The sequence below is a fragment of the Chanodichthys erythropterus genome, chromosome 3 (genome assembly GCF_024489055.1).
Source record: "Chanodichthys erythropterus isolate Z2021 chromosome 3, ASM2448905v1, whole genome shotgun sequence".
NCBI lineage: Eukaryota > Metazoa > Chordata > Actinopteri > Cypriniformes > Xenocyprididae > Chanodichthys > Chanodichthys erythropterus.
The window spans coordinates 25,597,690-25,624,093 of NC_090223.1; the positions used below are offsets into that span (position 1 = coordinate 25,597,690).

A 26,404-nucleotide genomic window follows, 5' to 3' on the forward strand; every position below is an offset into this window, starting at 1 on the left:
GGGAGCAATGACATTTCCTCTCTCAAGATCCATAAAGGTACTAAAAACATATTTAAATCAGTTCATGTGAGTAATAAAAACGATAAACACATTACAAACTGTGTTCCAGAAACACTCACAGAGAGTCCATCACAAGATCCTACTGGAGCTGTTCATCCTTTTAATGTCACTCAGAATGTGACTAAAGGTAAGCCCAGAGTGTATAGATAGCAACTATTAATTGTTTACTCATCCAATGTGCTTGTGACATTTTTAACAGAAATGGCTGTAATTTTTTACGTTTGGCTTTTACATAACTTTATATATATGATGTACATAAATTGACCTTCTCAGTCACAATCATAAGATTTAAGCACAAGTGCTATTACTACTACCACTTATACTATTCAGTACTCTTACACTATGCACATGCAACTGATAATAGCATAATAATATCCAACATGTAATGGCTCAGGGTAATATCGATCCTGGGTTAATCATGCTTGTAGAGGTACAAAGCACAGTGTCTCTGTTAATAAACACGATTCAAATTAAATATGGTTAAACTGAAATTTTTATGTCTAAGAGGTGTCACAGTGATGTAGGGACGAGGAGAGGTGCGGATCGTATAGCAAGCAGTCTTTATTCAACATATACAAAAAACAAAGATAAAATTTGGAAAGTAGATGACAATAATCCAAACTAAATATAAATCCAAACAGGAAGACAAAGATGATTATCCAATGGGGGAACAAGAAACGCAACATTTTAATAATGTTGTGTAAAGACAATGACTGACAACCAAAGACTGAAATACAGGGGTATAAATACAGGTAACAAGATGCTAACAAGGCACAGGTGAAACTGATAAAATGCTATGGTGACTGACAAAGGTAACTAAGGAAACAAAGGCGGAGACAAAGGAGACTAAAAGTTGGGTGGGACCAGCGGAGACACAAGAGACTTGGAGCTGGGTGGGAGCAGTGGAGACACAGGAGACTTGGACTTGGTTGGGACCAGCGGAGACACAAGAGACTTGGACTTGGGCAGGAGCAATGGAGACACAGGAGACTTGTACTTGGGTGGGACCAGCGGAGACACAAGAGACTTGGAGCTGGGAAGGACCAGCGGAGACAAAGGAGACTTAAAGTTGGGTGGGACCAGCAGAGACACAAGAGACTTGGAGTTGGGTGGGAGCAGTGGAGACACAGGAGACTTGGACTTGGGTGGGACCAGCAGAGACAAAGGAGACTTGGAGCTGGGAAGGACCAGCGGAGACAAAGGAGACTTAAAGTTGGGTGGGACCAGCGGAGACAAAGTAGACTTGGAGCTGGAAAGGACCAGCGGAGACAAAGGAGACTTAAAGTTGGGTGGGACCAGCGGAGACAAAGTAGACTTGGAGCTGGGAAGGACCAGCAGAGACACAAGAGACTTGGAGTTGGGTGGGAGCAGTGGAGACACAGGAGACTTGGACTTGGGTGGGACCAGCGGAGACAAAGTAGACTTGGAGCTGGGAAGGACCAGCGGAGAAACAAGAGACTTGGAGTTGGGTGGGAGCAGTGGAGACACAGGAGACTTGGACTTGGGTGGGACCAGCGGAGACAAAGGAGACTTGGAGCTGGGAAGGACCAGCGGAGACACAAGAGACTTGCAGTTGGGTGGGACCAGCGGAGACAAAGGAGACTTGGAGCTGGGAAGGACCAGCGGAGACACAAGAGACTTGCAGTTGGGTGGGGGCAGTGGAGACACAGGAGACTTGGACTTGGGCGGGACCAGCGGAGACAAAGGAGACTTCGAGCTGGGAAGGACCAGCGGAGACAAAGGAGACTTAAAGTTGGGTGGGACTAGCGGAGACAAAGTAGACTTGGAGCTGGGAAGGACCAGCGGAGACACAAGAGACTTGGAGCTGGGTGGGAGCAGTGGAGACACAGGAGACTTGGACTTGGGTGGGACCAGCGGAGACAAAGGAGACTTCGAGCTGGGAAGGACCAGCAGAGACAAAGGAGACTTGGAGCTGGAAAGGACCAGCGGAGAAACGAGACTTGGAGCTGGGTGGGAGCAATGGAGACACAGGAGACTTGGACTTTGGTGGGACCAGCAGAGACAAAGGAGACCTGGAGCTGGGAAGGACCAGCGGAGACACAAGAGACTTGGAGTTGGGTGGGAGCAGTGGAGACACAGGAGACTTGGACTTGGGTGGGACCAGCGGAGACAAAGGAGACTTGGAGCTGGGAAGGACCAGCGGAGACACAAGAGACTTGCAGTTGGGTGGGACCAGCGGAGACAAAGGAGACTTGGAGCTGGGAAGGACCAGCGGAGACACAAGAGACTTGCAGTTGGGTGGGACCAGCGGAGACAAAGGAGACTTGGAGCTGGAAAGGACCAGCGGAGACAAAGGAGACTTAAAGTTGGGTGGGACTAGCGGAGACAAAGTAGACTTGGAGCTGGGAAGGACCAGTGGAGACACAAGAGACTTGGAGCTGGGTGGGAGCAGTGGAGACACAGGAGACTTAAAGTTGGGTGGGACCAGCGGAGACAAAGTAGACTTGGAGTTGGGTGGGGGCAGTGGAGACACAGGAGACTTGGACTTGGGCGGGACCAGCGGAGACAAAGGAGACTTCGAGCTGGGAAGGACCAGCGGAGACAAAGGAGACTTAAAGTTGGGTGGGACTAGCGGAGACAAAGTAGACTTGGAGCTGGGAAGGACCAGCGGAGACACAAGAGACTTGGAGCTGGGTGGGAGCAGTGGAGACACAGGAGACTTGGACTTGGGTGGGACCAGCGGAGACAAAGGAGACTTCGAGCTGGGAAGGACCAGCAGAGACAAAGGAGACTTGGAGCTGGAAAGGACCAGCGGAGAAACGAGACTTGGAGCTGGGTGGGAGCAATGGAGACACAGGAGACTTGGACTTTGGTGGGACCAGCAGAGACAAAGGAGACCTGGAGCTGGGAAGGACCAGCGGAGACACAAGAGACTTGGAGTTGGGTGGGAGCAGTGGAGACACAGGAGACTTGGACTTGGGTGGGACCAGCGGAGACAAAGTAGACTTGGAGCTGGGAAGGACCAGCGGAGAAACAAGAGACTTGGACTTGGGCGGGAGCAGTGGAGACACAGGAGACTTGTACTTGGGTGGGACCAGCAGAGACACAAGAGACTTGGAGTTGGGTGGGACCAGCAGAGACACAAGAGACTTGGAGCTGGGAAGGACCAGCGGAGACACAAGAGACTTGGAGCTGGGTGGGACCAGCGGAGACAAAGTAGACTTGGAGCTGGGAAGGACCAGCGGAGACACAAGAGACTTGGAGCTGGGTGGGAGCAGTGGAGACAAAGGAGACTTGGAGCTGGAAAGGACCAGTGGAGAAACGAGACTTGGAGCTGGGTGGGAGCAATGGAGACACAGGAGACTTAAAGTTGGGTGGGACTAGCGGAGACAAAGTAGACTTGGAGCTGGGAAGGACCAGTGGAGACACAAGAGACTTGGAGCTGGGTGGGAGCAGTGGAGACACAGGAGACTTAAAGTTGGGTGGGACCAGCGGAGACAAAGTAGACTTGGAGTTGGGTGGGGGCAGTGGAGACACAGGAGACTTGGACTTGGGCGGGACCAGCGGAGACAAAGGAGACTTGGAGCTGGAAAGGACCAGCGGAGACAAAGGAGACTTAAAGTTGGGTGGGACCAGCGGAGACAAAGTAGACTTGGAGCTGGGAAGGACCAGCGGAGACACAAGAGACTTGGAGCTGGGTGGGAGCAGTGGAGACACAGGAGACTTGGACTTGGGTGGGACCAGCGGAGACAAAGGAGACTTGGAGCTGGGAAGGACCAGCGGAGACACAAGAGACTTGCAGTTGGGTGGGACCAGCGGAGACAAAGGAGACTTGGAGCTGGAAAGGACCAGCGGAGACAAAGGAGACTTGGAGCTGGGTGGGAGCAGTGGAGACAAAGGAGACTTGGAGCTGGAAAGGACCAGTGGAGAAACGAGACTTGGAGCTGGGTGGGAGCAATGGAGACACAGGAGACTTGGACTTTGGTGGGACCAGCAGAGACAAAGGAGACTTGGAGCTGGGAAGGACCAGCGGAGACACAAGAGACTTGGAGTTGGGTGGGAGCAGTGGAGACACAGGAGACTTGGACTTGGGTGGGACCAGCGGAGACAAAGGAGACTTGGAGCTGGAAAGGACCAGCGGAGACAAAGTAGACTTGGAGTTGGGTGGGAGCAGTGGAGACACAGGAGACTTGGACTTGGGTGGGACCAGCAGAGACAAAGGAGACTTGGAGCTGGGAAGGACCAGCGGAGACACAAGAGACTTGGAGTTGGGTGGGAGCAGTGGAGACACAGGAGACTTGGACTTGGGTGGGACCAGCGGAGACAAAGGAGACTTAAAGTTGGGTGGGACCAGCGGAGACAAAGTAGACTTGGAGCTGGGAAGGACCAGCGGAGACAAAGTAGACTTGGAGCTGGGCACAATCTAACGAAAATGGCCATTAAAATATTGTCAGTTCATGCAAAGCTCACATGCATATAAATTGGTAAAAATGTATGCCTTCAATGCAGCACTGCAAATACATTTCTTCAAATAAAAGTGTATGCCAAATGCAAATACCCTGAGAGGGACATATCTTTTTCTATTTTTACATTTTGAGTCTGTGAACCTGCCTTTAACCATGAAATATGCAGAAATGACCTGCTAACACCACAATTTTAATAGACATTTTGTATGCACATTCAACAATACATCAGAGTGTTGAAAGTTTGCAGGCATGTTCATGGCCCTAAATGAGAAATAGACAAACAATTTCAAGAAAAACCTCCTAGGTTAAACAGTATTTCTGACAACTCAAATATGTGTTGTGGGTCAGATTGACCCGGAACATAATATACAGGTTTAACTTACATATCATTCATATGTATTTTCTCTTATACACTTGTCGTGGAAATTCTCAATACAAATCTGACATCCCCACTGACAATTTAAACAACTCCTAGTTAATAAAATTAAATAAAATTCTCCTAGTTGTTAATAAAATATAATCCAATACTTCCCTGAAGTATGGTGACGGCGTCCCGTCAAGAAGCTACTATCACTACCTCAATCACACTTGGCTGTTACATTTGTTGTCTTTTGATATAAAATTACGTTATCTAAGTATCCAAATTTGTTTTATTATCTTGCATCCAAATAATCAAATCTGTCATAAATAGATTTATATAGTTAATGTTTTGGAATCAATGTAAAAATGCTTATACTGTACTTGGTTTTAATAAATACATTATTAATGTAAATATACAAAATACTATTGTATTGGATGCTTACGATAGGGCAAGAAATGTTTATTATGAATTTATTTAATTATTTAACTTGAAATGTGCCCACATTAATTAAATCTCAAACATGAATTTACATTGGATTAAGGAAACAGACTGTGAGGGCTTTTCCTCCACCACTGAAGTATCACTTCTGCTGACAGATGTCATGACTGTTTTTGGTTTATTTTTGCTTTGAACAGAAGTCAAGACCTGTAGACCCACTGAGTTCAGCTGTGGTGATAAACGCAAAAGGTGTTTGCCTATGAGATGGAGATGTGATGGTGACGTGGACTGTCAGAATGGTGCGGATGAGGAAGGCTGTGGTGAGTCTCTTTAAATCTCATCTTTCTGTTGCCACAGATACAAACTTTATGTAAGTATGTAAACCCAGATAGATTGAAAGTGATCGTTGTAAGCTGGTCCTGCAGAGGGCCTCTGAAATTCAGCTAAGTGATCAATCTCTCGTTAATTTAAAGTCCCCGTGTAGTCGATAATTTTACACTTAAAACTAATCTTTGATCACTAAAATGACATATTTAAACTTTTATTTTTGTAAAAAAAAAAAAAAGATTTTTGTATCATACCTTAAAATAGCTTGAATGTAACTCTTCACCCTTGCCTCATTTAATATACACGGATCAATGGATATGCAAATAAGCCCCGCCTCCACTTGCTCGCCATCTCAGAGATCCACTCGCTCAACTTACTGAGGTAAACGCTGCAGGATGGTATCGCTCTTTACAATATCGGACACATAACTGTAATTAATATGATTAGCGTTTTGCTTGACTACTTTATCAAATAGCTAATGATGTGTTGCTAATGTTACACAAATCATGTTCACATTCACAAGTCAGACAGCTGCCTTCTAACAATCAGTATCCTTACAAACGCTTTGAACAATTTAGGACATCAGTGGAGAATGGCATATAATTCATCATAACATCGTAATATAAATCATACTCCCGACATAGTGCTAAATCTATACGATTTTTCATATCAACAGAAATGAGACTCGAGACTCCCCTGATAGTTAGCTGTCAGTAATATGCTAAAGCTCGCCAGCATGTTGATGTGATTGGTTACAAGGTAGGACACCAACTGTCTTTTTTTCCCACTGCAGTTTTAAGGAGAAAATACACAGCAAATTCTCAGAAAATACTCACTCTTTAAATTTTGAGAAAAAAGTCGAGATAAAATGTTGAGAATAAAGTCATAATTTAACGAGTACACACATTTTTTTAATGATTTTTTTCTCAAAATGTAACGACTTTTTTTTCTCATAATTTAATGAATTTGTTGTCGTAATTTAAAGGTCCCATTCTTCATGATCCCATGTTTCAAACTTTAGTTAGTGTGTAATGTTGTTAGAGTATAAATAAAATCTGTAAAATTTTAAAGCTCAAAGTTCAATGCCAAGCGAGATATTTTATTTAACAGAAGTCGCCTACATCGAACGGCCAGTTTGGACTACATCCCTCTACTTCCTTCTTTAATGACGTCACTAAAACAGTTTTTTGACTAACCTCCGCCCACAGGAATACACAAGAGTTGCGTTTGTAGAGTGTGTTTGTCGCCATGTCGTCGAAACGCTGTTATTTTCAACCCGCAGTCCAATCACTGGGTCTGATTCCGGCTCAAATTGATAGGGTAAAATTAAAGACATGTTTACAATAACACCGAGCGCATGCATCTCCACCATAGACTGTGATCTCCACGTTATGGTAAGAGGCGTGACTTTTCCGGGCATGATGCGCTCAGAGCTGTCGAATCACAACACAGGAATGAACCACTGGCACAATCAGAACTCGTTACGTATTTCTGAAGGAGGGACTTCATAGAACAATGTTTTTTTACACACGAAACATGAATACATGTTATATTGCACACTATAAACACAATCAAAGCTTCAAAAAAACACGAAAAATGGGACCTTTAACGACTTTTTTCTCGTAATTTGATGACTTTATTCTCAGCATTTTATTTCAACTTTTTTCTCGAAATTTAACAACTTTAATCTCAACATTTTATCTCGACTTTTTCTCAAAATTTAACGAGTTTTTTCTCGTAATTTAACAAGTTTATTCTCAACATTTTATTTCAACTTTTTTCTCGAAATTTAACAAGTTTTTTCACGAAATTTAACAACTTTAATCTCGAAGATGTTTTTTTTTTTTTTTATTATTGCTTGGCCCTAATCCTCTTCCGTAATCCAGAGAGCCAAATAGAACAAAATTGTCACTTCCTGATCAACTGGCGCTAAATATCACTAAGAAAATTGGAAGTTTCTGCAGCAGAAGCCACTGTATATAATAATTTTTTTATATAATAAATTACTTTATAATTGCCTCAGAGCGCGCAGACGAAACCCAATAAATGCTGTAATGTTATCTTGCTTTCAGATGCCTGGTGTTTGTGAACACAGTAGTGTGAGACGCTTCTGGGAGGGAATTATATCGAACCATTTTAATTACATTTTAACTTGCTCAGGCATTACAGAATGACCAAAACAGCATTTCAGATGCTGTGCAATGAGATCGGTCCACTAGTTGGTTCGTCCAGTTATGCCATCACATCACAAAGTGTCTTTTTTGATGAGCATCAAGGAATTTATATGCTAAAAGTGTTTCCATCATAATTTATGCGCATGTTTTCGTATCGCATTAAAACTTTATCCTACTCATTTTAGAATTTATGCAATATCCCAAAATGCACATAAAAATAGGTGGATGGAAACATAGCTAGTGAGGACTTTTCTTCTTCTTTTCAGAACTCCACCACTGAAGTATTACATACTTTTGCTTATGTCATGATTCTCAGTTGGTTTTTTGTTTTATTTTTTCTTTGATCAGTGGTCAGGCCCTGCAAACTCACTGATTTCAGCTGTGGTGATAAACCCGAAAGGTGTGTTCCTATGAAATGGAGATGTGATGGTACCAAGGACTGTCTGAATGGTGCAGATGAGGAAGGCTGTGGTGAGTCTCTTTAAATTTATAGTTTAATGCACAGCTAGCTATGGGTTATTCCGCTTATACCATGGTCGTTTGCTAGCTTTGACAAGATGAAGCTGTTATGGTGTTTGCAGTGCAATAATTGACTGGTAGGGTAAAAATTATGGTACATTTTCATCAGTTACGGTTTGTTAGAACTAGCATTTTGCCCACTTTAAAACTGATACAGAGATAAAGTAGTGTGGTAAGATTAAATTTATTTGAAATAATTATCGAGAATGGGAGATTAGAGATGCGTGTGTGCAACATCTCCAAGCAACATCTTTCTACTAACGGTGAAACTGTGAGTTTCAAAAACACTGATGTAAGCTTCAATGAAAGCAGCGATTAAAAAAAGGGATAGGAACTACCTGCGCACTAAACTGTTTTAATGCACACCTTCCAGCTAATCAGAATCGAGTATTCAGACATACCATGGTAATTATGTATATGTATGTATCTATTTATGTGTGTACAATTTATTTTCACAAAGTGAGGACTTTTCCTCTTCTTTTCAGAACTCCACCACTGAAGTATTACTTTTGCCGACAGATGTCATGATTCTCTGTTTGCTTTTGTTTTATTTTTTGTATAATTTTTTGCTTTGATCAGCAGTCAAGACCTGCAGATCTGGTCAGTTTAGCTGTGGTGATGAACATAAAACGTGTGTGCCTATGATTTGGACATGTGATGGTGCCAAGGACTGTTCTAATGGTGCAGATGAGGAAAACTGTGGTGAGTGACATCTCTTTAAATCTCATCTTTTCTGCACATACCTAGATTATCTATCTGTCCATCTATCTTTCTTTTCTGCAGGACCAGCTAATCACACTAATTGAACCAGACTATTTATCTGTTGACCAAGCAGTCTCATTGGCTGCAGAATCAGTAGATGCCAATCAGCTTGCAGTGCAGATTGCATGTAACGAATGTTAAAAGCAAATCATCTTGACCCAAATTATCACAGGGAAAAAAAAGAATTTTTTTTCAAACCCTTATGTGCAGGTAATGCTCATTAGCACTCACGTCACCGGCCTCGCTCCGTTCCCACAGCTCTCGGCCTTGCCCTGTTTGCCACAATACCATATGGTTCTATGGGCTGACATAGACTTACTAACAGATACAATAGGTGCCTACACACATTAATGTTGTTGTCAGTTCATATGCAAAATTCATATATATATATATATATATATATATATATATATATATATAAGTTCATATGCAAAATTCATATATATATATATATATATATATATATATATATATATATATATATATATATATATATATATATATATACATATCAAAATATATTTTTTACATTTAGGGTCTGTGCATCTGCCTTTAACCTGTGCATCAGATAATCAAATCTGCCATAAATAGATTTATATAGGTAATATTTTGCAATCAATGTAAAAATACTTAAAACACTTAAGATATATACTTGGTTTTAAAAAATAAATACATGTTAATGTAAGGCTCAATGACATGACAGGTCATTTTTTGGTCCAAAGGCCTTAATATTAATAATAAAAAACAAAGATATAATATCCAAAGTATGTAAAGTAGTACAACTAGATATCTTTGATTGAATCCAAAAGGTTTTAATTATATTTTGCTACATATAAAGGTATTTTAAAGAAAGTCATTCGGTTTAACCAATACAGCCATTTCATTTGTGATTAAAATATCTTAAAATGTAATAAATGTATATATTTTTTATTCTGGCATGATTCTATATCATCATATTTCAACATAGTGCAAAATAGTATGGTTATGTGTAGAAGTCGTTGCTTTGTTATGAGAAAGAATGTCCGGAAAAATGAATTTCATTGATGTCATTCGGATTAACCAATATAAAGGGACCATTTTGGAAGTCATGTGGTCAATATCATGTGACAGGATGTGACATCATTCAGACACCTGCCAAGGATCACATGGTCATGAAGCAAAGTGACTAAATCTCTCTTAACTATTTGAAAAATTCATGTTTTCACTTGCTCATACGCATGTCCCGAAATATCAGGTCATTCTGTACAACCGCTATAAAACATGGAAAATGTTGTAATATTTTAAAAACTTGTCCTAAATATAAAATGATTGATTTTCCTTTTGCTATCTAGCTAGCAAGCTAATTATCAGCAGCTAGCTAGCGAGCTAGATATCAGCATGTTAGCATTGTTTGAAAATAATCGTCATTCGGTATAACCAAAAGTGTCATTTGGGAAAACTGAATGAATTTTTAGGTGACAAATTTTGTCCATCTTGAAAAATTGATTATAAAAAACACATAATCTCATTGTTAACACTTAATAAAACTTCAAAATTTACAAAATCTCCATTATGTTTTTTCACAAGTTTAAAAACCTTATTAGTTAATGACCCATAAACATTAAAAAAATCTGTTGTGTTGGATGCTATTGATAGTATAAGAAATGTTTATTATTTATTTATTTTAATTGAATATGTGCCAACATTAAGTAAAACTGAAACATTTACATTGGATTAAGAAAACAGACAGTGAGGACTTCCTCCTCTTTTCAGAACTCCACCACTGAAATATCACTTCTGCGGACAGATGTCATGACTGTTTTTGGTTTATTTTTGCTTTGAACAGAAGTCAAGACCTGTGGACCCACTGAATTCAGCTGTGATGATAAATTCAAAAGGTGTGTGCCTATGAGATGGAGGTGTGATGGTACCAAGGACTGTCTGAATGGTGCAGATGAGAAAGGCTGTGGTGAGTCTCTTTAAATCTCATCTTTCTGGTGGGGTTAGGATTAGGCAATCAGGTAGCAACTTCAAAGAGGGGGTTGTTCATTTGGCAGGGAGTCAAAAATTGGCACAACACCTGGCAACGTGCCGGATCTCCGGCATGCGGCGTCTGGCTGTGGGGGAAAAAAGACAGTCCTACATTTAAAAAAACGCGTTGATATCACATTCGAGTTCATGAGTTCACCTACCAGTGGTATGAGAGGAACACAGCTTTCACTCTCAACCATAGTAACATTAGCCAATCAGAAGGAGAATGGGGCAGCGGGTCTTGAAAAAAGTGTGGTTGAGATCCAGCTGCAACTGAGTCCTAGCCTGCATTTCGATGTGTATACTATCCATCCTAAATAATATGTGACATTAATAATATTCAATACTATTTAGGGCAGATAGAGTGGATAGTATGCATATTGGGATGCAGGGCTACTAAGCATAGATGCAGACGTCACATTGGACAGTAGCAAGCAAACATACTCGGCAGGATGTTTATGAAGCCTGGGGAAGACGTCCTAATTGATAAAGGACTTAAAAATAAATGGCACTGGGCGTGGATAGAAGAAATAGTCAGAGACGGCAAGCCTTTTGGTAGTTGGTGTAAGAAATTACTTCTTTTTTTTTTAATTGCTTTGGTGCACTTTTCACAAGAAATTAGTAAATTTTCAAAACTCTTAGTACTAATATCACAACAGATCATCAAAAGTGCATTTTTTTTTTCAATTGTTTGGTAAAAGTCCTGGCCTGAAGACATCTACATGCCAATATTCAGTTACAGTCATAGCACCACCTGTTGGCAACAGGAAATGGCATGCTTTACACAATAATTCACCCTCTGAAACACATTTTAATATGCCATGAAGTACCAAACATGCTAGAAACATGTTAAATAATGCAACACTTGGCTAAGTGCTAAAATGTATGCGATTAATGCCACGAAAAAGGAAGTTGTTGTAACTCAGGCATGCAATATCCAATCTGCCTCAAACTTCACATTTAATAAGTGCCCTGTCCTGAAGACATCTACATGTCAAAATTTAGTTACAGTCCTATCGCCACTAGCTAGTAGCAGGAAGTGTGGCAAATACAAATGACTGACATAGTCCTCCTATATTTACCTACTTAAATGCATGTTTCCCACCATGCTCTGTTTTCCTAAAGCCACAGAGTGCTGGTGGCACGGGTGCAAGGACCCTTTCATCAGTGCTTGCAGCTTTAATTTACCATTATTTCTTTGGAGCAAAACAATTTTAGATATTTTAGAAATTTCATGTTTTAGATTGTAGGTCATCTTACCCTGTCAAGGACAAAGCTAACCAGCAAAACTTGATTTCAGAAGCATCCTAAATGTTACATGTGTTTGCCCCATATTCTAGTGAGTAACCTTTCTTGGTATTGCTGTTTCAAATAGCCCACCATAATCTGTAATCTGAGCCTGTCAAGGGCTAATGACAATGGCAAATACATTACAAGTTAGTTTAAAGGAAAATCATTTTAAAATAATTGATAATTCTTCTCTTTTTTTTTTTTTTTTTTTTTGGGCCAAATAACCCTGCGTATGTGTCTGCCCCTGCAACCCCACCCCCAGAAAAAAAAAAATAATAATTTTTTTTGCTTTTAGCTATGCACTAATTTTGTACTTAATATACTAAAACTTCTTCTTTAGTACTTCTTAAGTACTAAGTAACATCTAAGTGTGCTCAGCTGTACTATTTGAGACACCATGAAATATGAACTAAAATGTGCTTTTAACATACTATCTCTGTATTAAGTTTTTTTTATTTATTTACCACTTGTAGTGCACTTAAACCCATCTTTCATACACTTCTAAATATACTCATCAGACATAGAAAATAGACTTATGAATTATTTAAAATATAGGAAGAATATATAATAAATATGTACAAAATGTATTTGTAATGTATTGCCCTCATAATTTTATACATTAAATAATGAATATTAAATGTATTGTAACTATGTTAGTGTATGTAGTTAAGTATATGTTAATGATGTTTTACTTGTAATTAATACATTTGTACTGTATTTTTCATGAAAATCCATTAAAATAGAACTTAGTGATAGTATAATATAAAAATCCGCTAAAATTATGTAAAGCGATCATAGAACACTTTTAAGTAATGCACTGATAAAACTCTTTGTATATTTGATTACTTTATCTGACTACACTTTAAATCAATTTAAGCATTAGTCGTATTGTGTATACTTTACTTTAAGTGCACTGAAGTACTATTGAAGTAGAAATATACTTTTAATTGGTGTATTTATAGTGTATAACTTTTACAGTTTTATTTAGCACAAAAAAAAGTACTACAAATTGACTTGCTTGTATTTAAGTATTTTAGTGCATTCAAGTATACTTTATTTTTACTCTCTCTTGATAACATTAGTCACTCAAGATATAGATGCCCCAGACACAAGCAATAATGCAAAATGATGGTAAAACTGATGTTTACAATCTTACATCTACTGAAATTTGTGATGTTATTGAATGTATCTTTTTTGATTGAGACTTTACATGTCATGATTCTCAGTTAATTTGGGTTTTGTTTTTTGTTTTTTGTTTTTTTGCTTTCCTCAGTGGGTCTGACCTGCAGACCCACTGACTTCAGCTGTGGTGATAAACCCGAAACGTGTCTGCCTATGGTATTCAGATGTGATGGTGACAAGGACTGTCTGAATGGTGCAGATGAGGAAGGCTGTGGTGAGTCTCTTTAGTTTAGTTTTATCTATAGTTTAATGCACAGCTAGCCATGGGTTATTCCGCTTATACCATGGTCGTTTCCCAGCTTTGACAAGATGAAACTGTTATAGTGTTTGCAGTGCAATAATTGACTGGTAGGGTAAAAATCATGCTATATTTTCATCAGTTACAGTTTGTTAGAACTAGCATTCTGCCCACAGTAAGATTAATTTTATTTGAATTAATGAATTATAGCATTTATTTTAATTAATTATCAAAATGTATGCCTTCAATGCAGCGTACATTTCATTGAATAAAAGTGTCTGAGAGGGTTGTTGAGAACCTGACATATCAAAATACATTTAGGGTCTTTTTACATTTAGGGTCTGTGCACCTGCCTTTAATCTGTGCATCAGATAATCAAATCTGTGATAAATAGATTTATATAAGTAATATTTTGTAATCAGTGTACAAACATAATTCCAAAAAAGTTGGGACACTGTACAAATTGTGAATAAAAAAGGAATGCAATAATTTACAAATCTCATAAACTTATATTTTATTCACAATAGAATATAGATAACATATCAAATGTTGAAAGTGAGACATTTGGAAATTTTTGATTTCATGAGAGCTACACATTCTAAAAAAGTTGGGACAGGTAGCAATAAGAGGCCGGAAAAGTTAAATGTACATATAAGGAACAGCTGGAGGACCAATTTGCAACTTATTAGGTCAATTGGCAACATGATTGGGTATAAAAAGAGCCTCTCAGAGTGGCAGTGTCTCTCAGAAGTCAACATGGGCAGAAGATCACCAATTCCCCCAATGCTGCTGCGGAAAATAGTGGAGCAATATCAGAAAGGAGTTTCTCAAAGAAACATGGCAAAAAGTTTGAAGTTATCATCATCTTCAGTGCATAATATCATCCAAAGATTCAGAGAATCTGGAACAATCTCTGTGCGTAAGGGTCAAGGCCGGAAAACCATACTGGATGCCCGTGATCTTTGGGCCCTTAGACGGCACTGCATCACATACAGGAATGCTACTGTAATGGAAATCACAACATGGGCTCAGGAATACTTCCAGAAAACATTATCGGTGAACACAATCCACCGTGCCATTCGCCGTTGCCGGCTAAAACTCTATAGGTCAAAAAAGAAGCCATATCTAAACATGATCCAGAAGCGCAGGCGTTTTCTCTGGGCCAAGGGTCATTTAAAGTGGACTGTGGCAAAGTGGAAAACTGTTCTGTGGTCAGACAAATCAAAATTTGAAGTTCTTTTTGGAAAACTGGGACGCCATGTCATCTGGACTAAAGAGGACAAGGACAACCCAAGTTGTTATCAGCGCTCAGTTCAGAAGCCTGCATCTCTGATGGTATGGGGTTGCATGAGTGCGTGTGGCATGGTCAGCTTACACATCTGGAAAGGCACCATCAATGCTGAAAGGTATATCCAAGTTCTAGAACAACATATGCTCCCATCCAGACGTCGTCTCTTTCAGGGAAGACCTTGCATTTTCCAACATGACAATGCCAGACCACATACTGCATCAATTACAACATCATGTCTGCGTAGAAGAAGGATCCGGGTACTGAAATGGCCAGCCTGCAGTCCAGATATTTCACTCATAGAAAACATTTGGTGCATCATAAAGAGGAAGATGTGACCTAAGACAGGTGAGCAACTAGAAGCCTGTATTAGACAAGAATGGGACAACATTCCTATTCCTAAACTTGAGCAACTTGTCTCCTCAGTTCCCAGACATTTGCAGACTGTTATAAAAAGAAGAGGGGATGCCACACAGTGGTAAACATGGCCTTGTCCCAACTTTTTTGAGATGTGTTGATGCCATGAAATTTAAAATCAACTTATTTTTCCCTTAAAATGATACATTTTCTCAGTTTAAACATTTGATATGTCATCTATGTTGTATTCTGAATAAAATATTGAAATTTGAAATTTCCACATCATTGCATTCTGTTTTTATTCACAATTTGTACAGTGTCCCAACTTTTTTGGAATCAGGTTTGTAAAAATACTTTTAGGGCACCTATTATGCCCCTTTTTACAAGATGTAAAATAAGTCTCTGATATCCCTGAAGTTTCAGCTTTAATTACTCACTCTCATGTTGTTCCACACCCGTAAGACCTTTGTTCATCTTCAGAACACAAATTAAGATATTTTTGATGAAATCCGAGAGGTATATAGACAGAAATTTAACCACCACTTTCAAAGTCCAGAAAGGTACTAAAGACATTGTTAAAAAAGTCAGCATGACTTCAGTGGTTCAATCTAATTTTATAAAGTGACAAGAATACTTTTAGTGCGCAAAAACAAAACAAAAATAACGACCTTATTCAACAATTTTCCTCTTCCCTGTCTGTTACACAGTTGGCGCAGTGAACACATTGCAGAACTTCCTTGTTTATGTCCGCTGTTGCGGTGCGATGCGATGCAACAACGGTCGTGTCTGGTGTAGACACGTTGTTACATCCAACAACAAAACATCCGAGTTGCTTACAAGACATTATTGTCACAACAGCTGCTCCGGCCTGGAGAAAATGGCGGACTGTTTACAACTCGCTCAGGACGAGGTCTATGCTAATATCACAGACTCCGTCAGCAGTCATGGGCGGAGCCTGTACAAAGTGACGTCACGCAGAACCTGATTTTGCTGAGTTCAACATGTTCCTGAGTCAATATTTTTGTTGATCCTGGAACAACATTCAAATCAACCAGATCAACCAATCAACCAATCAGATTTGAGGGACAAGTTTACAGATTGTCAAGTTTAGGCTTAAAATCATGAATTGGTGCTTCTACATCAGTGTTATTCATCTATCATTTCCATCTTATTTTTGGGATAACTTATTGGTAGGGTGAGGTTTAGGAGTAGGAATAGGGTTAAGACTAAATTTTCAGACTGCAATGTTGTTCCAGGATCAACAAAATATGTTGACCCAGGAACGCATCTAACTCAGCAAAATCAGGATGTGCTGACGTCACTTTGCCCAGAATCTGCGAACAGCTTGTTCTGAGACACTGCTTATTATTTATGAGGATTAAAAAATGAGTGGGTGGATTTTTATCATTATAGGTGTGTAACCTCACTGCCAACACACATTTATGGTCAAACACCATGCAAAAGTGAATTTTACATAATAGGTTCCCTTTAAGATACATGCTTGGTTTTAATAAATAAATAAATACATGTTAATGTAAACATACAAAACCCTGTTGTGTTGGATGCTATTGATATATGTTTATTATTTATTTTAATTGAAAATGTGCCAACATTAAGTAAAACTGGAACATTTACATTGGATTAAGAAACAGACTGTGAGGGCTTTTCCTCCACCACTGAAGTAACATTTCTGCTGACAGATGTCATGACTGTTTTTGTTTTATTTTTGCTTTGAACAGAAGTCAAGACCTGTGGACCCACTGAGTTCAGCTGTGGTGATAAACGCAAAAGGTGTTTGCCTATGAGATGGAGATGTGATGGTTCCAAGGAATGTCCAAATGGTGCGGATGAGGAAGGCTGTGGTGAGTCTCTTTAAATCCCATCTTTCTGTTGCCAAACTTTATGTAAGTATGTAAACCCAGATAGATTGAAAGTGATCGCTGTAAGATCACTTTTTGTAGAGAGCCTCTGAAATTCAGCTAAGTGATCAATCTCTCGTTAATTTAAAGTTTCTGCTGAAAACATTTGTGTTTTTGAGGAATACGGTGCTGCCAAATCAGTTTTAATGAATAAATATAATAATTCCAATGCAAACAATGAAATCACAAGGCTTGGAGCAAAATAAAAGAGATGCTAGGTAACGTTCTTCTCTCTCTTGAAAACATTAGTCACTCAAGATGAAGATGCCCCAGTTACAAGCAAGAATCTAACAGAAAAGCGAAGGTAAAGCTCATGCTTACAATCTTACAAGTCATAGCTCACTAAGTTAACTAACATGCAGTAGCAAAAGCATTCTGCCAGATAATTTTTACAACAAACATAGTGTTTCGGTCACCCCCTAATGTTGCTATGTTTTTATTTTTTAATTAGAAGATGATTTTGGCAGCACCCAGGTGAAACCTGTCCTGCAGCAAGTGACTCGGACACTGAGACAAAGACAGACCCTCCAACCAGCATTACCATGAATCATATACTGGAAAAACAATATGAAGACACTGGAAAAGACCAAAGTAATTTTAGACATACAGAAACTGAATTTAGAAAAAACTGAAGGTGAAAAACACAAACCAACCCATCCTCACCTTATCCCATTTCTTCTGGAATTTAAATCTCGGCTGTTTCATAACCAGAAGCTGCACAATGTTGTGCCATCATTGATTCTTATTGTGAGTGAGGACACCCTGACCGGGACAAGATGGAATAATGGTGGAATAAGGCATCTATGTATACATACCTATGGCTAAAACAGCTAGAACAGCTCAATTGTAAACCCCTTAGCTGCTCTAAATTCACAGTAAATCTTGGGGCTTAATGCTTGATTATAAATGTGTGAACTAATTCACATTATGTATTTGCAAACAGCAGTTCACACATTCATAACCTAATTCTGATTCTCAAAATAAGATTAGCAAAACAGTTCATAAATGTGAATGCTTGTTTCTACATGTGCATCAGACGTAATATCAGGGAACATCAGGCCTAGTTTTACCCCACATGAGCATTACATTGTTTATTAGTTTCAGTGTGTTACTGTAAAGCATCTGCAGAGAGTAATGCTAATCTACATTAAAATATACCTTTACAGTAATTATACAAAAAAGTTCAGTTTTTCTGCTTTTCATGGTCAGCTCAATAGACAAAAAGGAACATATTGGTTGCAAATTAATCATCCTAAAATAGCCCTGTCATCATTTTTGACCTCTGTGTGTCACTAAAACATTAAAGCTGTCAATAAAATGTTTTCTTTTTTGTTTAGACTTTTTCTCATCAAAGTAAACTGGTAACATGCAGTTTGATACTGTCAAACATTTCTCATCCATACACAACATTTGTTTCCCTAAATTCTCAGGTTTAGATTGTTTTCATAGGAAATGTTCGAAATATATATTTGAAGTGCCCTCTAAAAACAGTAAATAGCCACATATTTGAAGTCACTTAAAGGTGATAGATAGGATTTTTTCGTCGACTGAGAATCCAAAGACTGTTAGTGAGTTTTTGAAATGAGCGCATGCGTAAGAACAGCCCCCCTCCTTCACAGCTCTCCCAAAACTCATAATCTGCAGTTGTTACTCCTGTCTCCTGTACGGTGTTCATATTAGGACTTCCTCACGCCTCAGTCATACAACGAAAAGGCGTCATGCCTCAGACTAAAAGGCTTCAGTCATCGGACAAAACGGCATCGCGCCTCAGACTGAAAGGCTTCAGGTCTCAGGAAAAACAACGTCAGGTGTCAGGTCTCATACAATTAGGCATCGAACTAAACAGCCTCAGACCAAAAGGCTTCAGACGAAACGGCCTCAGACTAAAAGGCATCAAACTCAAAGGCATCAGACGAAACGGACTTAGAAAGAAGCGAATTGCCCCGCCTCAATGTGATGTCACGTGCACGCAGTTTTCAGTTAAATATTACACTGAGTTGTATAAAACATATCCCACTGAGATTATTTTGTAAATTTGTATTATTCACTAGTTTTATTTGCATGTAGGCTATAAAAAGTTAGCAAAATAACACATTGCAACTAGCTTGCATTGCGAACACATATGACAATTAACCATGGTTAAAAGTGTGTTAACTATGATTTTTTTTTTTTTTTTTGGATTGATAGGCTATTTGTATAACAATAATTTTACTACAAATACCTTAAACTATAGTATAACAAAACCATGGTTAATTTGTGGTTACCATGGTTAACTACAATAACCATTTTGTTTTATTTCATTTTTATAAGACAGGTAAAAAAAAAAAATATTTTGAGCTATTTGAATGCGTAGTTATAAGTTAAGCTGCTTTGTGTACGTAGGTTACCAAGGAAACGGCTTTATTTCTGCTGTTCCAGCGGCACCTACTGTCAGAGAATCGATTAGGCAAGGCGATTTTATTTATTTAGCACATTTCATACACAATGGTAATTCAAAGTGCTTTACATAAAAAGGAAACAAATACATAAAAATAAAAATGGAATGCATAAAAGATTACAATAAAAACAGAATACCACTATCTTTGGAAGAGTCACATTTTCATTCAGCCCGTTGCTGTTTTTCTGCAGACCAATGTGAAAATCGGCATGTTCTTTTCTGTTCTTTTCTTTTCTTATTCACATGAATACCATCAACAGATAGATTCTACATAATTAACATGCACACATACACACCTTAAATTAATTTGGGAATAGTAACAGTAAAGAAAAAGACAACTGAAGGACGACATATGATGGGATAAAAGCCAACAGAAAGTTAGGCTATACAAAAAAAAAAAAAAAAAAAAAAAAAAATGATGCCTTTTAGTCTGAAGCCTTTTGGTCTGAGGCTGTTTAGTTCGATGCCTAATTGTACGAGACCTGACACCTGACGTCGTTTTTCCTGAGACCTGAAGCCTTTAAGTCTGAGGCGCGATGCCGTTTTGTCCGATGATTGAAGCCTTTTAGTCTGAGGCATGACGCCTTTTCGGTGTATGACTGAGGTGTGAGGAAGTCCTAATATGAACACCGTACTCCTGACAAAAACATTGCATGCAGCGCCTGTGGAGTGTGGAAAGTAACTGGAGCACGCAGCCGCGCTCGTAACGGCAGTGATTGACAAGCCAGAGGGCCAATCGTTTAAGGCCCTACCTCGTGCACAGATGATGGCTGCGTCCGAAAACTGGAAAATGCTGCCTTCTGAAGACACATTTCAAGGTAGTAAGTTAATCAAGGCGCGTCCGAATCCAATGCTAGCTTCACTTGCTGTTTGCTGAGATACCTTCCTCAGATCGATTTTTTAAAGGAAGCATGGATGTATCCTTAGCTGCTTTTGATATCCCACAATCCTGTGCTTTCCATTCTGTGACAGTTGAGCTAGAAAAATAAAGATGGCGTTCGAAAGTTGCGTTTGCTGCTCAGTTTGTGTATAAATGTACGATTTTGATCAACATATTTCAATTTTAATATCATTTCTATCGAGAAATTACTACTGTAGTAATTAAATATTTGTTTAGTTCTCACCAAAGCTCGCGCTATATTGCTGTAGATCATTAAACTTACACTGCCTCAGAAGTCTGTCCGAAATCAGTTTCGTGAGGTACCTTCATGCACAAACGCTGCCATACAAGTCATTCTCTTATAAGATAGCGAGGCAGCAAGACAGCTACCTAGGTTTTCGGACGCAGCCGATGTATATTAATATTATTCCTTTCATTGAACCTAATAAATAGTCTTTTATCAGTTAGTAAAGACAGTTTCAAGTAATATTGCAAAAAAATGTATAAAACAAAACATCCTCTGTAGCACATTTAAAATAAATCAAGTCTTCAAAATGTTATAGCAAACTACAGAGTAAAATACTGCTAACAAAGTGTTTAGATAAATGAATCATTTGATATAATAATTTAAAATGAACAATTTATGCCAAAGAACAGAACTGCCCTCCACTTGATTATAACAGATTACAACAGGTTTGAAATCTTACTCTGATCAAAATGAGTGTTTTTTTTGTTTGTTTGTTTGTTTTGCTTGTTTTTTTTTGTGTGTGTGTGCATGTGTGTGCGTGCGTGTTTTTGTGACATATCAGGACACAAATTTGTATAATGACATGGGTATGACATAGGTATTACAAGGAGAGGATGACTTATGAGGACATGTCCCCACTTTTCAAAAGGCTTATAAATCATACAGAATGAGTTTTTGTGAGAAAGTAAAAATGTGCACAGTTTCCTGTGATGGGTAGGTTTAGGGGTAGGGGTAGTGTAGGGCGATAGAAAATACAGTTTGTACAGTATAAAATCCATTACGCCTATGGAATGTCCCCACTGTGTGTGTGGATTCGTTTTGAACACAAGGTGGTGCTGTTAGTCAAAACTAAAGAAGTCTGACTTCATCAGGAACACACTGAATTGCTGCGGAAACCTAAATGTTTTCAGTCTTCTTTCAGTGTCTAGTGAAACAGTTAGATGGAGGGTCAATAACATCTTTTTTAACAAAAGGTGAAATTCCAGCTTTTCCTTCCCTGATTGAATGTATAAGTTACCACAGATGTTTCCTGTGGCTAAAACTTCATAATTTCACTTGTATCAGGTTCAAATTGGGACTTTTTTCCCCCATATGTTTTAAGAAGCAGTCTTACAATATCGTGCACACCTTTTAACTGTCTTTATGCTTTGACGCACCTTAATCTCTCCCGAAGTAACGAACTCTCTTTGAGTCAAATGATTACTTGATTGGCCTGTTCGTGTGTTTAATGAAGATATCAGATACATTGTGAACCTCTTGGCACATCTCCAATGATACACTATCGTACACTGTGAAGAACAAAAAACATTCCACGTAAATCTGTGATATGGCACTTGAAAAATACCAGTAAGGACAAGAGCAAAGCAAAATATGGCTTGGAGCGAAGTGAAGACCAATTTTCACAGAATTAGAAAATATGAGAAAAAACACACACACAGTAACTCTACCCAAAACTGGCTGAACTCCAAAAATAAGTAGCTAGACAGGAAGATCCATAATGGAAACAGTCGAGAGGCCTATGGAAACCCTGAAGGAGTTACAGTAGCTGTTTGTCTGTCTGTCCATCCATATCTGTCTATCTATCTATCTATCTATCTATCTATCTATCTATCTATCTATCTATCTATCTATCTATCTATCTATCTATCTATCTATCTATCTATCTATCTATCTTCAGTCATTCATGAAATGACAGTGGGAAGAATTTTTGTAGCTGGATTTTCCCGTTTTGGTGAAACAGACAACAAAAGGCACATTATGTGTTCAGTTATACACTCATTTTTAATTGTAATTGATTTCGTAATATCTGTATTTTATTCTTTGTCATTATAGATTGCTTTGTGTTCAGGAATGTAAATGGTTCTCAATCAAATACTTCCTGATTTCATGTTGTAACAATAGAATGTGCTAAAGCTAAAAGGAGGCGAATACATTGTATTTGTACTGTACATGCGACTGATCGAGGTCAAAGTGTGTTTGCACATGCTAACTAAATAGCCTGATTTGCTCAAAGACCATCTGTTACTCGCAGCGCAAGATCTGGTGATAGTAAGGTGTGGCTTATCAGTTCAACACTTCCCCCTCAATACCTGTGACACAAAAACATGTCCAGGTCACATTTCATCCCTAAATTAGAAGAAAGAAATAATACTATTTTGAATGAAAAAACTGCCTATTTTGAGAGTTGTGGAAAAAAAGTGATTATTTGTCATGAATATTACAATGGTCCATAAAAAGTACTAATTATCTTTATGCAGAAGTATAATTTTTATTTCTTTCTTGATTTTGCAATTGCATATGACCCGGATGACATGTTCATGACAGGTTTTCAGAGCAAAGAGACCACACTGAATCTTTTGGGATTTTGCTTTGACAGTCTGTGCTGATGTCATTAGTCAGGGTTTGGTGGTCTTCTGTATTCATCATGACTGCATTCAAATGTACTGATTCTGTATCCTGTCAGGTGCTGGGGAGGACTTTAACCACTGGGACCATAAGAACTCAGAGACCTTAATGTTTACCTTTGATGGGATGTCATAATCAGCAGTCAGGGCAAGAGATTTTGACCAGGGTACTGTGGGAGTTTGCTTATAAAATGTGCCGCTGGAACACAAAACCAGTCATAAGTCACATGGGTATATTTGTAGCAATATCCAACAATACATTGTATGGGTCAAAATTATTGATTTTTCTTTTATGCCAAAAATCATTAGGATATTAAGTAAAGATCATGTTTCATAAAGATATTTTGTAAATATCCTACTCTAAATATGTCAAAAATGTATTTTTGTGAGTGGATGTGCATTGCTAAGGCTTCATTTGGACAACTTTAAGAGCGATTTTCAAATAGTTGTATCTCGGCCAAATATTGTCCTATCCTAACAAACTATTCATGAACGGAAAGCTCATTTATTCATTTAAAAAAATTGACTGGTTTTGTGGTCCAGGGTCACTAATATGTTTGTATAATATCGGTTATCAAAAACCTGCCTGTCAAACCTGCTCACATTAATTAAGTGATGATTGAGCATTAGTGATGAACACCTGCTGTTAACAAGCTGAATCACTGAAGAAAAGAGAAACACAAAAACTCAGTTTCAGTGTTACTTTAACACTATTTAGAGAGGGACCATATGTACTCTAAGCAGAGTAGATTTAACTCTGGGAATTTTGCTGTGTACATTAAGTTATACCAGCCAAATTCATTTTTGAGGGTTATAAATGTAGGAGCTCCACATGCTTTTTATATTTTAAAAATGACTTTTTTGATGGGATATGTTAAGTTACATACTCAGTTTTTTTAATCACTTCATATTCATTGTGTTTGCAGGTAAAACAGAGAATAACGCTCTCAATGTCTTCTGAAGACAATGCTGTTACTACAAACAAACTAATGTAAACTATTCAGGATGTGTATAGTCAAAAAAGCATGAAGGACACATTCAATTCTCAAACAAGCGTAAAAAACACAACTCTTTTCTCTTACTTTCTATTTGCAGAGTTTAATTGTTGATATAGGATCTTGCTTCTGATGCTAAGTTGTTTCCCACTCATTTTTTTTCATGCTTTCACATTGATTTTTCAGCTTTTGGAACCTACTTGCAACATAAAACATTAAAGAAACACTTTTACACCCAAGTATAAATTGACTTGTTTTGTTCAAAAACCTATAGAACTAGAATGTCTGTTTTTCTGTTTTGACAAGTTGGGAAGCTTCCCGGTATAGCTGCTGTTGAGTGGTGGGTGGCAGAGTGACTGATCCGGTTTCCGATCGCAGTGAGATGCATTTTTTCAGATGAAAAAGAGAACAGATAAGCGTGTTCACCTTACTTGCCCACCAAACAAACATTGGACTTTTTTATTTGCGCACACACTTGTCATTTCCCTATAGGTGTTTGCGCACTAACCGTTCTGCCAGAAAATAGTATTTTTTCATCAAGCTTTCCTTATACTTAGGCCTACCCAAAATTAAACAATTATAAACTAAAACTACAATACATTTGATTTAAAAATGCTTTAAATTGATAAAAAAGTGACTAAAGACTTTTATAATATCACAAAATGAATTTCCATTCATCAAATAATTTTTTTTAACATTGATTATAATAAGAAATGTTTCTTGAGCAGTAAAATCATATTAGAATGATTTCTGAAGGATCATGTGACACTGAAGACTGCAGTAATTCAGCTTTGATCATAGGAATAAATGACATCTTTAAATAGAAAACAGTTATTATAAATTGCAATAATATTTTAGATTATATAAAATGCAGCTTTGATGATTCCCACATCAGCTGTTGCTTTTTTGACTACTCATTCTGACTTCATACAACTACATTTTTATGGCGGATGCCTCACTGCAAAAAATGCTGTTCTTAGAGTTTTTGTCTTGTTTCTAGTCAAAATATCTTAACGTTCTTAAATCAAGAAGCATTTTCTTGACAAGTAAAAAAATTTTTCTTGTTTTCAAAATTAAGTACGTTTTTCCTTAAAACAAGCAAAATAATCTTATTTCAAACCAAGAATAAACTATATAATCTTGTTTTCAGTTTGGATTAAGATTATTTTGCGTACCCCATTGGCAGATTATTTTGCTTGTTTTAAGGAAAAACTCACTTAATTTTGACTTACTTTTCCTAAAAACAAGAAAATAAATTTAACTTGTCAAGAAAATGTTTCTTGATCTTAGAATTTTTAGATATTTGGACTGGAAACAAGACAAAAAATCTAAGTAAGAACAGCATTTTTTTGCAGTGCTCTGTGAAGCTACTACTTTGTTTGTATTCCATTGATCTGAAGGATCACTGTGTTATTCCCATGGATGTCAAACACAGAATTTAGCAGATCTGGTTCAAGGGGCCTCCAGCTCCAACTTGCACATGTTTTTCCTCCTACAGCAAGGTTAGCGAACGTCTGTTTATAGGCTACTATATGATGTGCTATCAGTAACTTAACATTTCTGGCATGCCAGGACCAAACATGCATGCCTGCTATCTTTTTAAAAATTAAAATAGATCTAAATATTAAGCTAAAACATCATGAAATACCCAAAAATCTAGATAACAGGACAACATTATATTGTTTTGATAAATGTCCCAGTGCAGGTTTAAGAAGACTCTGTTCTGATGACGTGCAGACCACAAGTTCAAGGTTAGACATTGAGTCCTTTTTCCACAGTGTTTTTTACCCAGCTGCTGATTTGTCTAGTTAAACATTTGATAATGTGTCCCAAACCATACGATAAATATATAACAGCCTTACATTATTCTTTAATAAGAAAAATGTTGAGTACTTTTCTATAGCCCATGGTTTCAAAATGGATTGTAGCCTAAATAAAAGGTGTGTCGGTGTTATTTGTTTGTTTTCTATCCTACATAATCTATACATCTGTATAATAATCATAAAAACGCCTTCTAGTTGTTGTTTTTTTATTATCTCTCTAACAAAGATAACTGAGAAAGAATCTACCGACAAGCAAACAGCCCAC

General features: G+C 38.1%; 1 protein-coding gene across 1 annotated transcript; it reads left to right on the forward strand.

Annotated features, from left to right (window-relative positions):
* The first annotated feature begins 81 nt into the window (after window positions 1-81).
* On the forward strand, window positions 82-18,685 carry LOC137017351 (low-density lipoprotein receptor-like). Its single transcript, XM_067381505.1, has 9 exons — window positions 82-187; window positions 5,484-5,606; window positions 8,136-8,258; window positions 8,886-9,008; window positions 10,894-11,016; window positions 13,642-13,764; window positions 17,173-17,295; window positions 17,602-17,656; window positions 17,804-18,685. The coding sequence occupies exons 2-9, from the start codon at window positions 5,546-5,548 to the stop codon at window positions 17,808-17,810; spliced, it is 738 nt and encodes a 245-aa protein (XP_067237606.1). The 5' UTR covers window positions 82-187; window positions 5,484-5,545; the 3' UTR covers window positions 17,811-18,685.
* Window positions 18,686-26,404: the final 7,719 nt, after the last annotated feature.